Source organism: Aphis gossypii, chromosome 3 (genome assembly GCF_020184175.1).
Source record: "Aphis gossypii isolate Hap1 chromosome 3, ASM2018417v2, whole genome shotgun sequence".
NCBI lineage: Eukaryota > Metazoa > Arthropoda > Insecta > Hemiptera > Aphididae > Aphis > Aphis gossypii.
In genome coordinates, this window is record NC_065532.1 from 8249729 (window position 1) to 8263749 (window position 14021).

The window sequence follows — 14021 nt, forward strand, 5'->3', positions numbered from 1 at the left end:
TATGCAATATTTTAAAATAAATACAAATAATAATTAACATTGATTAATAACTCTATTAGGGTTGAAAATGAATAATAATTGATATAATATATTAAATATTTTATATTATATTATGATTTATGTCCATTATATTATTATGTTTATTTACAAAGCTACAAACGCGCATTATGATGTTTGTTGATTAAAACAAAGTTGACAAAACGGTTTTAAATTATTTGTTCACAACATTCCATTAAATAATATAAACAAATAAACACGTGTTAAAACGTTTCTGTATAATTAAACGATTTAAGTTCCATAAAAGAGCTTGGAATCAGAAATGAATGAAATGGTTTAGTGTGTAAACAAACGATTTAAAAATTACGATGGTCAAGGGCATTTGAACCAAAGGGAGAGTGGCTGGTTTACTTTATTGATATCGATCGAACGTGTCAAATATGTTATACTGCAGTTATACACGAACGTTAAAATATATTTTTTGTTTCACAATATACAATACACAACGTCACAACTAAACACTAGTATATAATAAGGATTGATGTATAATTTTATAATTTTATGCAATTACTAATTTTTAACCATCCCAATTTTATTGTAACTGAGTACTGACAGCTTATAAATCTATTAAAAAATAATACATAGTATAACCAACCTATATAAAATGCTAAGTTAAAAATTTTGTATATTTTTTAGTAGATACTTTCATTTTCTTTTTCGCCAATAAGAATTCTTTAGTATAATATAATCAATAATGCGCTGTCCATAAAACACTATGTATAATAATCGTCGTAATATTGATTATTTCGTGAACAAAACGAGTTATATTTAGGTAACTTAAGCATATACCAGTAATAACTTATACCATAGTTGTGTAATATATATAAGATGTGTATTTAAGATTAAGAGTATATTATGACCAAGTATATGTTGAACGACGTAGTTACGAGTTATATAATTTAGGTACGATAGTTGGTGGGCAAATTTTTTTTTATAATATTTAAATATATATATTTATCTATAAAGCGTGTAGCTAACTAGATAATAAATAACGTTATGAATGTTATGATGTAAAAAAACCTACCAAAAACAGTGTATAATTTTGAAAGGTAATGGAAACGCGAAACATAACACAACTACATCTTGATACTGCAGGTTATGTTATGTACCTATATATGCGAATAGTTTAAAATTATAAAACAAATATCCACCGTTAAATGTTTTTTTCTCGTCTACCGGAAGCGTCTACTTTACGCTGCATGTATAATTACATATATTTGTATATAATATAGTTAACAGTTATATACATAGTTTTAATGGGCGTATTTTTAATTTATAGAGTTGGGCCGTACCGCTTTTTTTCGAAATCCAATTCACTCATATACATATTATTATATTAATCGGATGTAAAACAGATAACCCATTATAATCGAATCGATTGTGTAGCGCTCTGAGTCCATAAAAATGCAAGAGTATCGCATTAGGACACTTGAAAAGATGTCCATCATCGAAATAACGGAATACAATGTCCATGAGACGTTATTATTTGTTCGTAAAAAAATAGATGAATAAATGATGTGTAATGTACGTCATATGCACATTACAATGCCTATGTATAAAGACACAAGGTAGGCGATTCATTAGGCATACTCACCCCGGCCGTTTTTATTTTAAAAATGAATAAGTTCAAATTTGAATTTTTGGAATTCTTAAGTACAAATTTTACTTAAAAACAATATTTTAAAATACTTATTTATAATTTTTACATAATTTTTTCAGTGTTCTATGGACTGTTGTGATTTAAATTTCTTTTTCAAATTAGAAAAAACCTTTTTTTTACTTTAAATTGGTAAGTTGATAATTTATAATAATAATGTTCAAACTAATAATTACCAATTTAAAACTATTTTGTTTAATTAAAATTATTTCGTATTAATTTATACTCAAAACACAACTTAGAAAACCTTTTAAATAACAGTTGATTTTGTTTCAGAGATAAAAATATAGCCTTTTAATATACATAATTTTTGCAGAAAACAATTTTTTTTTTTTTTTATAAAAAAATGTGTTACTTAAATATGTATTATAATAATTTAATTATAGTTAAATGAGTTAAAATGTTTACACTTACTTCTTCGGTATCGTATAAGTTGAAAAATTATTTATTTATGGGTTATATAGTTGTACTAGTCGTTGTAAACATATAAAAATAGTGACTTTACGTCATAACACGAAAGAAAATAATTTTGGTTTTACAAAAGTAATATTGAACCTCGCATTAACTCGTTTTACTAATGAATTTGGTCAAAACTAGTTCATTCGTGGAAAATTATACAGTTCAGCCAACCACTTCGTGTTTCAAACAAAACTTCAGTAACGTACCCTGTACAATATAATTGTATGCCTACTATATAGAATCGACTATAGTATATTGTTGCGGCATTACTAGCTATCACACATGTCATATAGGAAATATAGGAATGCTACGTATATATTACTTGGAATCGTACAACCCTGTCACGTCGTGTGTCGAACGCGATTCCGGTCTCGCTATGGGGTGTCCACAAATTTTCGGTGTCCAACCCTTCGAAAATCCGGCGACGGCGGCGGCGGTGGCGACGACGACGACGACGACGACGACTACGAGTTACGACTCGCATATCGTCTCGGAGGGGGCGACCGACCGGCCGCGCGGAGGCGCCGCCGAGTCAGCAGCTGTGCGGCGCGCGTCAACCGCCCGCCCGTCCCGCCAGCGATCGGCAGACCGTCGCCGCAGCTTTCTGGCACCGGGTCCGAAGAAACGCGGTCCGCCGGCTTCACTGCCGTGTACGCGCGCGTGACTTTTGTGCGCCAAACCGAGCTACGCCGCTCCGTACCAACGTATACGTTTAACCGCAGTCGCACAATACGACCAGAGCGCAACTCGACTTCCGAAATTTAATAATATAAACGTAGATGTACACGACATCACGGCAACAGCACAATAAAACCGCGGAGTGTGCCATCATCGGGACGAAGACGGCGGCAGCGATCGCGTAATCGGTTCACTTCAAGTGTACGTATAATAATTTTATTATAATAATATTACAATGACAACGATATTGGAAGTCGCTGGGGCTCGACTTGAAAATTATAATATAGTATTATAGAGGTAGGTAGGTATAGGTACTACATCTACTCAGATGACGTGAAAAAACATTTTTCGTACCAGGCTAATAATTATCATACACATAATATCCACGAAAAGCTTCGTATCTTCTCCCTCTCTTTATTATACCCTCAAACATATTACCATAAAAATCAACAATCATATTTTATAACTTAATATATAGGTACTTACGTTTTTTATTTTAAGAGTTTCAACCACGGTAAAGCATGCGTAGTTGGTTGACTTTAGCAAGCAAATGAGGTTAGGTACATACTGATATATTTTTTTTAAAACAGATCACTAAGTAAAGTATAATTTACATATTTGTATTAAGTTATTTATTCATAATAATATAGTATGTATGTATATACATTATACATATATATATATATATATATAATATGTTAAAACCAGTCCCGAATTCTATTTATATTATTATAATAAGAAAAATTTAAGGACTAAGCTGACACTGCAGTAGTTGGCTTTCTTAACTAACCTCCTTACAACATCAATAAAATACGTTTAATACTGTAAATAATCATTTTTTATATCTTAATTTGATGAATACCTACATATTAAAAAATTTTCCATTTATAATATTCAATATTGTTTTCTTGTCTTTTAACGTGGTTAACAAGGTTGTAGATCTGTCTACAACCGTGGTTACTTATCACTTATCAGTTATCACAATATCACCTTATACCTACATATTAAACTTAATTATTATATTATAATCATCGTATTATATACCACTATATATATTCTCTACCAGCCATCAGGTATGTACTTACATGTATTGTGTATATTTCAATTAAAAAAAAAAAGAAGTATTTATTGTAATTTTATGAGAAATTTTTAACTTATTATCATCTGAAAATAAATACAAATATTTGAAATATCTGAAAATTTAGTTGAGCTACTCAATCCTTTACCCAGCCATCTAAATTCTCAAGCCATACATTGGTCCGTCGTTGAGTCAACGGATTCTTTTCCTCAAATGTTTATAATGGTGTACCTACCTATACTCGGTATAATAAACGTGCGCCGTGAGGGGGTCTGCTGAGAACCTATTTGGATTTTAAATTTTGAATCCATTCCATTGGATTTTTTAATGAATATTATGCCTCTGGACCACGCTACGAAATATGTGTATTATAACTTATAAGTTATAGGAACTTATACCAAATGTATTATAAATACAGTTTACCACAAAATAGGTAAAGAAATTATTTTTTTTAATTTATGAAAAACACCGCATAAGAATTTTTGTTGTATTTTTCATTTGTTCCTCTTTTCGGAAAAAAAATAAATATGTATACATCGTATATATCGTCTATTTTATATTGAATAATAATAATTTAATAAATGCATGCATAATATGTGTATGATTTACACGAATTGTACAATTGAAACTATGTATTGCATTAAAACGAATTTAAATGTATATAATGTATAGTTTTCTCAATCGATTTTGGATTATATAGGTTATTATACAATTGTTATAGATCAGTGTAAGTTTTTTTAGAATTAGAATACCTATAATATATGCTTCATGTTTTCAATGAAATATGTCTAATACTCTAATCATAAGCAATGTCGGATTAATTATATTTCATTCAATAATAAAAATACACACTATTATATATTATATAGTTTAACAAAGTTCGAATTCGTTACAGAGAACAATATAATTTTATAATCTTTATTTTTTAATTAACTAAAAATTAAATAGGATGCTTGTACAGTGTTAATATAAATAATGATATTTCGAAGAAAGTCGGTATTCCGATAGATCTGTTATCTGATAGGTCACCACCCGCTAGTTTTACATAACATAGTAAATTGTAAATAAGTATACTATATTAGTATACACCTATAATACTGAACACAGTACGTCGTAATGAGTATACGAATACTTATAAATATATTTATGCTTTTATATTTACTTTTTATTTGAATATTCATGGTAGATAAAGATAATTAATAATTATGTAAAACTATATTATAACATTCCAATCTGTTTTATAATACAACAAAAATCTTAAGTATTTCATGTTTATTGTTATTGCATATATCTATAAATCAATATATCATTAAGGGATTCAAAATTTAACAAATATTTAAATACTATTGTAAAAAAACTCAAATTTAAGCAATTCCGTTGGTTATTAATTACTTCATTAGTAAAGCTTATATGTCGTACAATATATTTAAAAATCAAACTTTTTATTTTAATGATAGTTATTAAATTAGTTGATAAAAATCTATGAACCCAAGCATTGAAATATTGAACACCGTAATATCACGTATCTACATTTTCATCATTTTTCAGGAGAGCATTTAAACATTTTAAACTATTTAAATTGTACATTACTCTTGTGATATGTGATATCATTAATTTTAGTTTTGGAGTGAAAGTAATGATTTTTTGGTTATCGTGTATATGAACATAAAAAAGTACAAGAAAGTTATACATAATAACATAACCTATCCTTAATTTGACCAAAAATGTAGATACGCGTTATTACGGTTTACCTAACTATATACTAAAACTATTTGCAGTGACTTAAAAAATAAGTATTAATTTTTTTAATAATCATTTTTTTAGTGCCAATATATTAGATAGTATCTATGTATAATATGTATATGTATATAATATATATATATACTTAATAAATTATTGTTAACTTTTTTAAATTTATTGGTAGTCTATATATTTTTCTATTCTTCGGGATACAAACTTGAAGCTCACTTATCTTATGTAGTAAGTTCATACATTAATTAAATTTGTTATAATAGATAAAAGTAACGAAATTCGAAAAGGAATGATTAAATATTTAATATATAATTCTAAATATAAATATAAAACGTAGTTTAATAAAATAGTCTCCGAGAAAAAACCCATACATATAGACACTTTAGCGGTGATACTTCAAACACTTAACCGCATACTCTATACAAATATTATTTTGATTTAATTTACACTTTAATGACAAGTGAAAATTAATATGTTAAATAAAAACGAACTATTTATTAATTTATTATACATTTAACTTTTTAAAAATTAAATTGTTTTATTTTAGAGAATGACACGGAATATCAATATTAAAATCAAAGAATTTATTATTATAGGTACATAATTAAATACGTATTTTATCCGCATTAATAATATTATAGTTTTGATTAAATTTTTTAAAACTAAAATTGACGAGGAAAATACTTAAATACCTAATTGGGATCTTATTAGTTATTAAATAAAATTCAAAATTATAAAATCCATTTGAAGTTTGTTAATTTTTATATATTTTTAAGCTTTAATTATTTAATTTATATTTATATTAAGATTAATAACCTACATTTGGTCTTTTATGGAATATTAAACATTGAACTATTGATTATTGATTTTGATTTTTGATCATCATACTTGGACATTTATTCAGATATCAAATTCAACTTTCATTGCTTATCTAAATTTTCTTATTTATAATTGAAGAAAGGATTAGGTAGGTCATTTAGATGTTTTGAATGTATTATAGAAACTTTATACTGTTTAGATACATATCAACTTGATTATTTTTACGGAACTATAATGTCTCATATCTGGGGACTCAGGTGGTAAAGGTCAGTGATACAATTTTCAAAGGTCACACTGTTTTGTATATTAGTATATAAACTTTGATACATAATTCATTATTTTAGTTGAATACTTACTAACATCAAGTTTTATGTCTTAAGAACAAAAGCTACCTATAATATATAATATCAAAATAAATAACGTCTGGTTAAATATATATATGTTTATTTTTCATCGTAATTATAACTTTGATACCAGGTATTCATTTACCAAAACACCCTATTATACAAATTATGTTTGATAATTCGCTTAAATTAATAAATAATTCATGAAATTTTTTTTTAAAATTCATCATATAAGTAATCTATGTTCCTAAGTATAAAATTTATATGAAATACTACAAGAAGAAAAATAATCTATATTAACAGTTATGTACCTAAATACACAATACACAATAATTTTATACACTTTTATGACGTATATAATTTTTAAAATCTACTCATATTATTTATAATGTAACTACATTTTATTTATCCTACATGTATATGCATTTAAATTAATTAACTTCAGTATCAAAAAATTAGTCAACATTCAGAACATACGAATTAAATAGATTGATTAATATTAATAATTATTTATCTACATATAATGTATTAATTTTCACGCGAGATACATATTTTAATTGTAAAATAATTTGTATCTGTTACCTAAATATTGCGATACTTGTGTATTTGCTGAATTAAACTCTTAGTATATTCGTAAAATATGAAAAATAATTAAGAAAAACTAAAAGATATTATAGATATAGATAAAAAAAATATTGTTTAATTCATTATTATTTTAATTAATTGATTGTTCTACACTTTAAAATACTGGATAACAATATATAATAATATTGTGATTATATGAATAGGGTTTTATATTATATATTATAATCTAATTTAAAATTTTTCTTAATAAATTGGTAATAAAAACGGGTATACGTAAACTGCACTCGAAATTTTATCTATGTTAAAAAGGTATAATGTACTCTATGTATATACTAAAATTAAAGATATTAATACTCGCATTGATCATTTTAAACTGTTTTAAATAAAAATATATTTTGTTTTAACACTTCTTATGATACTTAGCTTATTTTAATTTGATAAAATGTTGAATGTTATACAAATGATCAATATTATTTAATTTGATAACAAACTATCTAAATTTTAAAGTTTAAAATATTTTACAATTGCTATTATTTTCATCTAAAGCAATTACCTACTATTTATCATAATTATTAACAGACATGTTAAATTTTAACATGTTAGTATAGATATACCTCAGTTTCAATAATTTATTTTGATACCACTTATGTCTGAGATTCAAAACCGTTTCTGGAACATGTACTCTTTTAAAGTATAAAGAATACACAGAGGTTCTCAACCTTTTTTGATTCACGACATCCTTAGTTATTTTCTAAAAATCCGGAGACACTCTATAAACTACTTCGGTTTTATTTAGCACTGCATAAGTAAAAACAAAAGTAGTATATACACATATTATATTTTATAAAACAAATAATTATATTGAAAATTAACTATATATTTTTATTTTTAATTATTATTGAATAAATAATATAATAAACAGTATATTTCAAATAATTTCGCGGAACCCTAAATAAATTTCACGGCACCCTGGTTGGGAATCTCTGCACTAAACGCAAACCTCTTCCATACAAAAGCACATACATTTTTTACTATTATGTATTTTATATATTATAGTCAACTAGTTAAAATCCCCGATTACACCCACAAAAAATGATTAATTATAAAATACGGGGCTCAATGTATTTCGGTTTAAGACGGCATACCGCATGAGTTGTCTTCGTTTTACATACATATTATACATATACAACAAGGCAAATTTTCAAGTGGAATCAATGGTTACTAATGTTATTAGCTTTAATAATAGGTAAATTTACTCTATTATTAAAGCTAACAGCATAAAACTGTTTTTTTTTTCATTGTACTAACATTTCTTAGTATTAGTTTAATATAGCTTTATTGGCAATGCATCACACATTGAATAAAACAATGTTAAATTTATATGTTTCAATATGAAAATATAATGTTACAGGATGCCGGATAAAGTGATAGTTTTGAACGAAGGACCACCGTGGGGATTCCGAATGACTGGTGGAAAAAATACAGGATCGCCTTTGAAAATAGCAAGGGTAATATAGCAATTTTTGATTTTTTCTAGTCTATATTGTATTATAGTAGACACTAGTCATTATCTATATTATCATTATATAGTCGATATCTGTAATAATACCAAATATTATATAACGAACTAAAGCTATTGTGAATTAATTTTAGTCTTTCTACATTGGCTATTTGAATTTACCATGGTGAAGTTGTAGTAGTCATATCTAAAAATTAATATTAAAAAAATATATAGGTCATCTTACTCATGATAGTACTATTTACGTGTCTCCCTACAAAATAAAGTCACATTCTAGAGTAAAATATATATCGTAGACTATAACACAAATAATAATTTATAATGTATGAGAGATTAAATAATTTTATTTAGATATATTGGTTAAAATGTGCTCAATTGCTTGTGTGATGTGCTACAAATATGTTTATTTACATTTATATTTATTTTACTTTTAAATACTTAAATATTATTAAAATATTATCTAGATAAACGGTTCTCAATCTTTTTTTTTCGACCACCTATATTTTCACCAAGATTTTGAGTGAGCTTTTTATTATAGCATTAAAAATAGGTATTTATAAAAAATTGTTAGCGACCTCAAGTCTGAGAATTACTGTTCTAAATTACTGAATATATAATAATACTAGTAAAGAGTAAAAATTTTATTTAATAAAATAGAACTATCACTTAATTGCATTTTGAAATAAAACGTTTATTGCTTTAAAAAATAAGTGTATTGAACCATTTTGTATATTAAAATTTTTATTTATTATAATTGAATGTTATAATTTATTTGACATTTTATTTGTGGTACGTTATGTTCAATTAAAAAAGAAAAATAATGCATAGCAAACTAAAAATAAAACAGCTAAAAATATTACGCATAATTAGTTGTTGAAATATAGGTTAACGTTTAAATATTTCCCTGTTCCATTTTTTCTAACAATGTATACCGTGAAATTAAACTTAAGTTTTCATTTAGATTACTTCCTGGGTGCTTTATAAACATGCTAAAACATCTTTGTAGATTGTATCTAGTACTTAAGTGTTTTGGTATTCTTATAATAATATTATTGTTGGTTAATAAGCGAGTTCGATGAGAGAACTATTTGTCTACAGAATTGAGATCATCTTCGGTATACTATTATACCACATAATAATCAATCAATTACTTCCTAATCTGTCAAAACAAATCATTAATTATTATTATCATTAAAATTATTATAGTATAATAATACATTAATACTATAGTAACAAACTAGCTGGTAGGAGATCTACGCGATTGAAAAAAACTCCCTACAACGATTGATAACGATAACGAACGTGGTCCTAAATGCGACCACGAAATCGTAATTTTTACTTGATGTATTTTGTAAGCAATAGTCTTCGAATTGTTATAAGTGTAACGTATACTGTAGACATATTATATTATGTTCTAATATAAATTGCTCTTAGTGTTTTATTATATAAAATACCAAATATAAATTTAATGTAATTTAAATATAAAAAAAATAGGTGCTCTTTCATAATCAGCCACCCGCAGAGCAACAGCACGTTGTAGCCCCCCTCCTAAATAGACACTGAATATATATATTTTAATCTACTTTAATTTGTTATACATAATTTAATTTCTTTTTGAACCATTATCGCAGGGGCTTTTAAATGTGTTTTGGGGATCAAACCCCTGTCTATTTTCACCTATGTTCGTGTATAGTGCCTGACTTCGCCACGATACTGCTGCCTCGAAGTCCCCATAATAATATATACGTTGGCTTTGGGCCAAGTTTTCATATAGTATATCGAGTGCGGTAAAACTACGAACGCCCGCGCGCGTTCGAGGATAGGTTAAGATCGTATATTATTATATAGAAAGAGCTTGTCGTACCTAATATAAATAGCACACACAGAAAATATTTCACTTGTGCGATGCGCTGCCGCCGTAATCGACATTGGAGTACTGACAAAACGAAAGATATTGTCGCAGAAAACCATCGTGTGCTCTGCAGTCATGTGTGTACATATTATATTCGTATTCAAAACATAACGTACGACGTCATGGATTTTCGATGATAAACATGTGACCCGGGGCCACTCTAGATTTTCGATTATATTTTCCGTCCTTTTTCTTTTGCCATCACCATCATCTTTACTCTGATGAACTATGTTTGTCTTTTACTGATGGAAATTGTGCAAGCTTGAATTATAGTTATTCTCTACACGCAGATTTTTAGTATTTTGAAAAAAATAATGTTTATTATAATCGATTAGATCCGAATTTCCTCTCATTTAATTCTACGAAAAAATACTAAGAGCTGTTTGTATTTAAAAATAAGCAAGCAACAGTATTAATTCTATTAGTGTCACAGCGTCACTGTTTTTTTAGCGATTATCACGCGAAAATGGCCAACAAATAAATTGTTTTATTATTATGGATAATTAGTTGATAGTAAAAATAATTTTTAAAAGAATGTACATTCGAGTCTCGATAACTCTATATTTTTTTTTGTCCGTAAGGAACTCTTATACACTCAATGCAATATTTGTAACTCGAAAAATACACGAGTCGAATCAATTGAAATTCGAATGATCAAGACTCGACTGTAATAACAAAGTTTAACTACTTTTAGTATAACTATAGATATAACGTACCTATACAATATACATATTATCTCATAATACTCGTAGCATTTTGATTATGCATTTACCAGAGCAGTACTCTAATACTGCCAAATTGATTTCTCTATATAAAACAATATACAATATTATATTATCATCCATAGTATATTATACTCAATAATAATATACGTATCATATGTACGTGTATTTAAGCGCAAGATGCTCAATAATTTCGAAAGTACAAAGGTATTAACGTTTTTGAAAATATATTTTTACATAATTTATAATCTTTAAAAACAGTATTTCTGAAAAAATAAAGTATTTTTGTTATTGTTATAATTTGCAATTTTTAAATTGTACTTTTTTAAATGACAATATATAGGTATATATTTGATTTCAGACTCCATAATATCCATAATTTTAATATATTATATAAAGGTTGTATATTATAAAATGAAAAAAAATTTAATACTCAAATAATTATTTTATCAGTTAAAAATATTTGTACATTGAAAGTTGATTAATATTTTTTATTAAATTGGGAAGACGTTAACTTTTGAATTTTCTTAAGACGTCTTTAACGATGATTTCTTAGCTAAAAATATATAACAAACTATCATTGCATACGAAAAACGATTCTGAACGGAGATGATTTGTCATCATGTGAAAAAGGTGGTTATGTTTTAATGATCTGAATACCTCAAAATTAAATCATGTACAGAAAATGTCCATTTAAACAACTGTGTATGTTTCAAGTTTATACGACTAGTAATTTTTAACTAAAACAAAAATCTAAAATTATTTGATTATATATAATCGTTATTTTACACGTAAATATTTGATTAGGTACTTTTTGTGGTTTTTTCCGATTTTTTTGAAAACTGCTGGAAACTTTTTACTTTTGAACTCTATATATAATGCTCCAAGGATATTCAATTTTCCACTTGAAACCACCCTTAAAGTTTTAAATTTAAGCATTATTTCGACAAGTTATTTTATACACAGTCACAAAATAAACATACATCATTGTAAAATAAATACATACATCAGAATCTATAATTAAAACGATTATTTAAATTAATTAAAAAAATAATATTAGTCATCATTATTATATTTTTAATTTTTATGACTTTTAAATTTTTGCGAGTGCATTTAAAAAAAAAATTAAACTACATTTTTATTTTATTTTTAATCATTTATTTAAGTCTTTTAGGTCATCAATTTCTGAGACCTATAGTCTTTATTACATTAATGATAATTAAAAGAGTTTAACCAACAACTTTAATTTTCATCTGAATTACAATTTAGGTAAGTACATAGAATGTAGCATTAGTCTATTTATTGTGTTTCTCTGACACAGTACATTATGGTAGTTGGAATATAAGGTTTAATTATATATATGATGAAAATTATAATATTATATCAGATATCAAGGACATATTAATATGTTTCGTATTATAATTATCTTTGTGTGCTTATTTATTATTTTATGCCATTATTGGCATCAGTTGTACTTAGAAATAAAATTGTCAGTTCCAAGTTTTATGCAACAAAGAATTTTATTTAGTTCTTAAAATTAGAATTAATATAATTGTATAAGATCGATGGACTATGATATGGTATTACCGTATTAAAATTGATAAAAAATTAACCATGCGTATTCGAAACCGTAATACAATTCTCGAAATCATGTAGTCAATTCTAGCTGTATTTTAATCAACCGTATAAATGTATAATACGATTATTATTATTTTTTATCAATTTTAACTGCTACGATGAACTGGTTAAATAAATATATAATAGTTGTATGCATAATAGTGTATTTAGGTACTGTTATTTCTGTTGTATATGAAAATATACAAATATCCATGTAAGTCATTTAGCTATGAATAATGTAAATACACTTTTTGTTCAAAGTATTTGTACATGATGATTCCCCAAGCATGCTCACCGTCACCTTCATTTTTTCCTTTAATAATTATTAAATTTACTTCAAGACCATATTTTTAAGTTACCTATTAATATTGTTTATACTGCTCAAAGAGTATTCTGTGACGATATAAACTTCTATTTTTTAAATGAGGACTTCTCTTTCCTACTGAAAATTATTTAGCTCATAATTTTTCTAACAGCTTGATGTACCTAATACAAAAATAAACGAGTAGTTTCTCAATTATTAACATGTAGGACGTAGGTGTATGATAAGGATAAAGATCCTTAAAAATGATTTATAAAAATGTTAATTATATGCAGTAGCGTATATAGAAATTAATTTCGGAGGAGGTTAAAAAAATGTATGATTATAATATTATATATAATATTATAACAATCAAAATCAATGCCCATACCAATAATACATTTCAGGGGGGTTTTGAACCCCTAAACCCTTCTTATATATGCCACTGGTTATATGTATTATTGGATATTTAGTATTTATTATATTAAGAACATTTTTACAAATTATAAATGTAAATAGAT

The 14021-nt window shown here is 26.1% G+C and overlaps 1 protein-coding gene across 1 annotated transcript in view; it reads left to right on the top strand.

Moving 5' to 3' along the window:
- The first annotated feature begins 2505 nt into the window (after positions 1–2505).
- The window catches only part of LOC114133142 (uncharacterized), a 52701-nt gene continuing 41185 nt past the window's right edge, over positions 2506–14021 (top strand). Inside the window, exons 1-2 of the mRNA XM_027998791.2 lie at positions 2506–3052; positions 8841–8937. Coding sequence (XP_027854592.2) covers positions 8842–8937 — 96 coding nt within the window. The 5' untranslated portion in view covers positions 2506–3052; position 8841. The remainder of the gene's footprint in view (positions 3053–8840; positions 8938–14021) is intronic.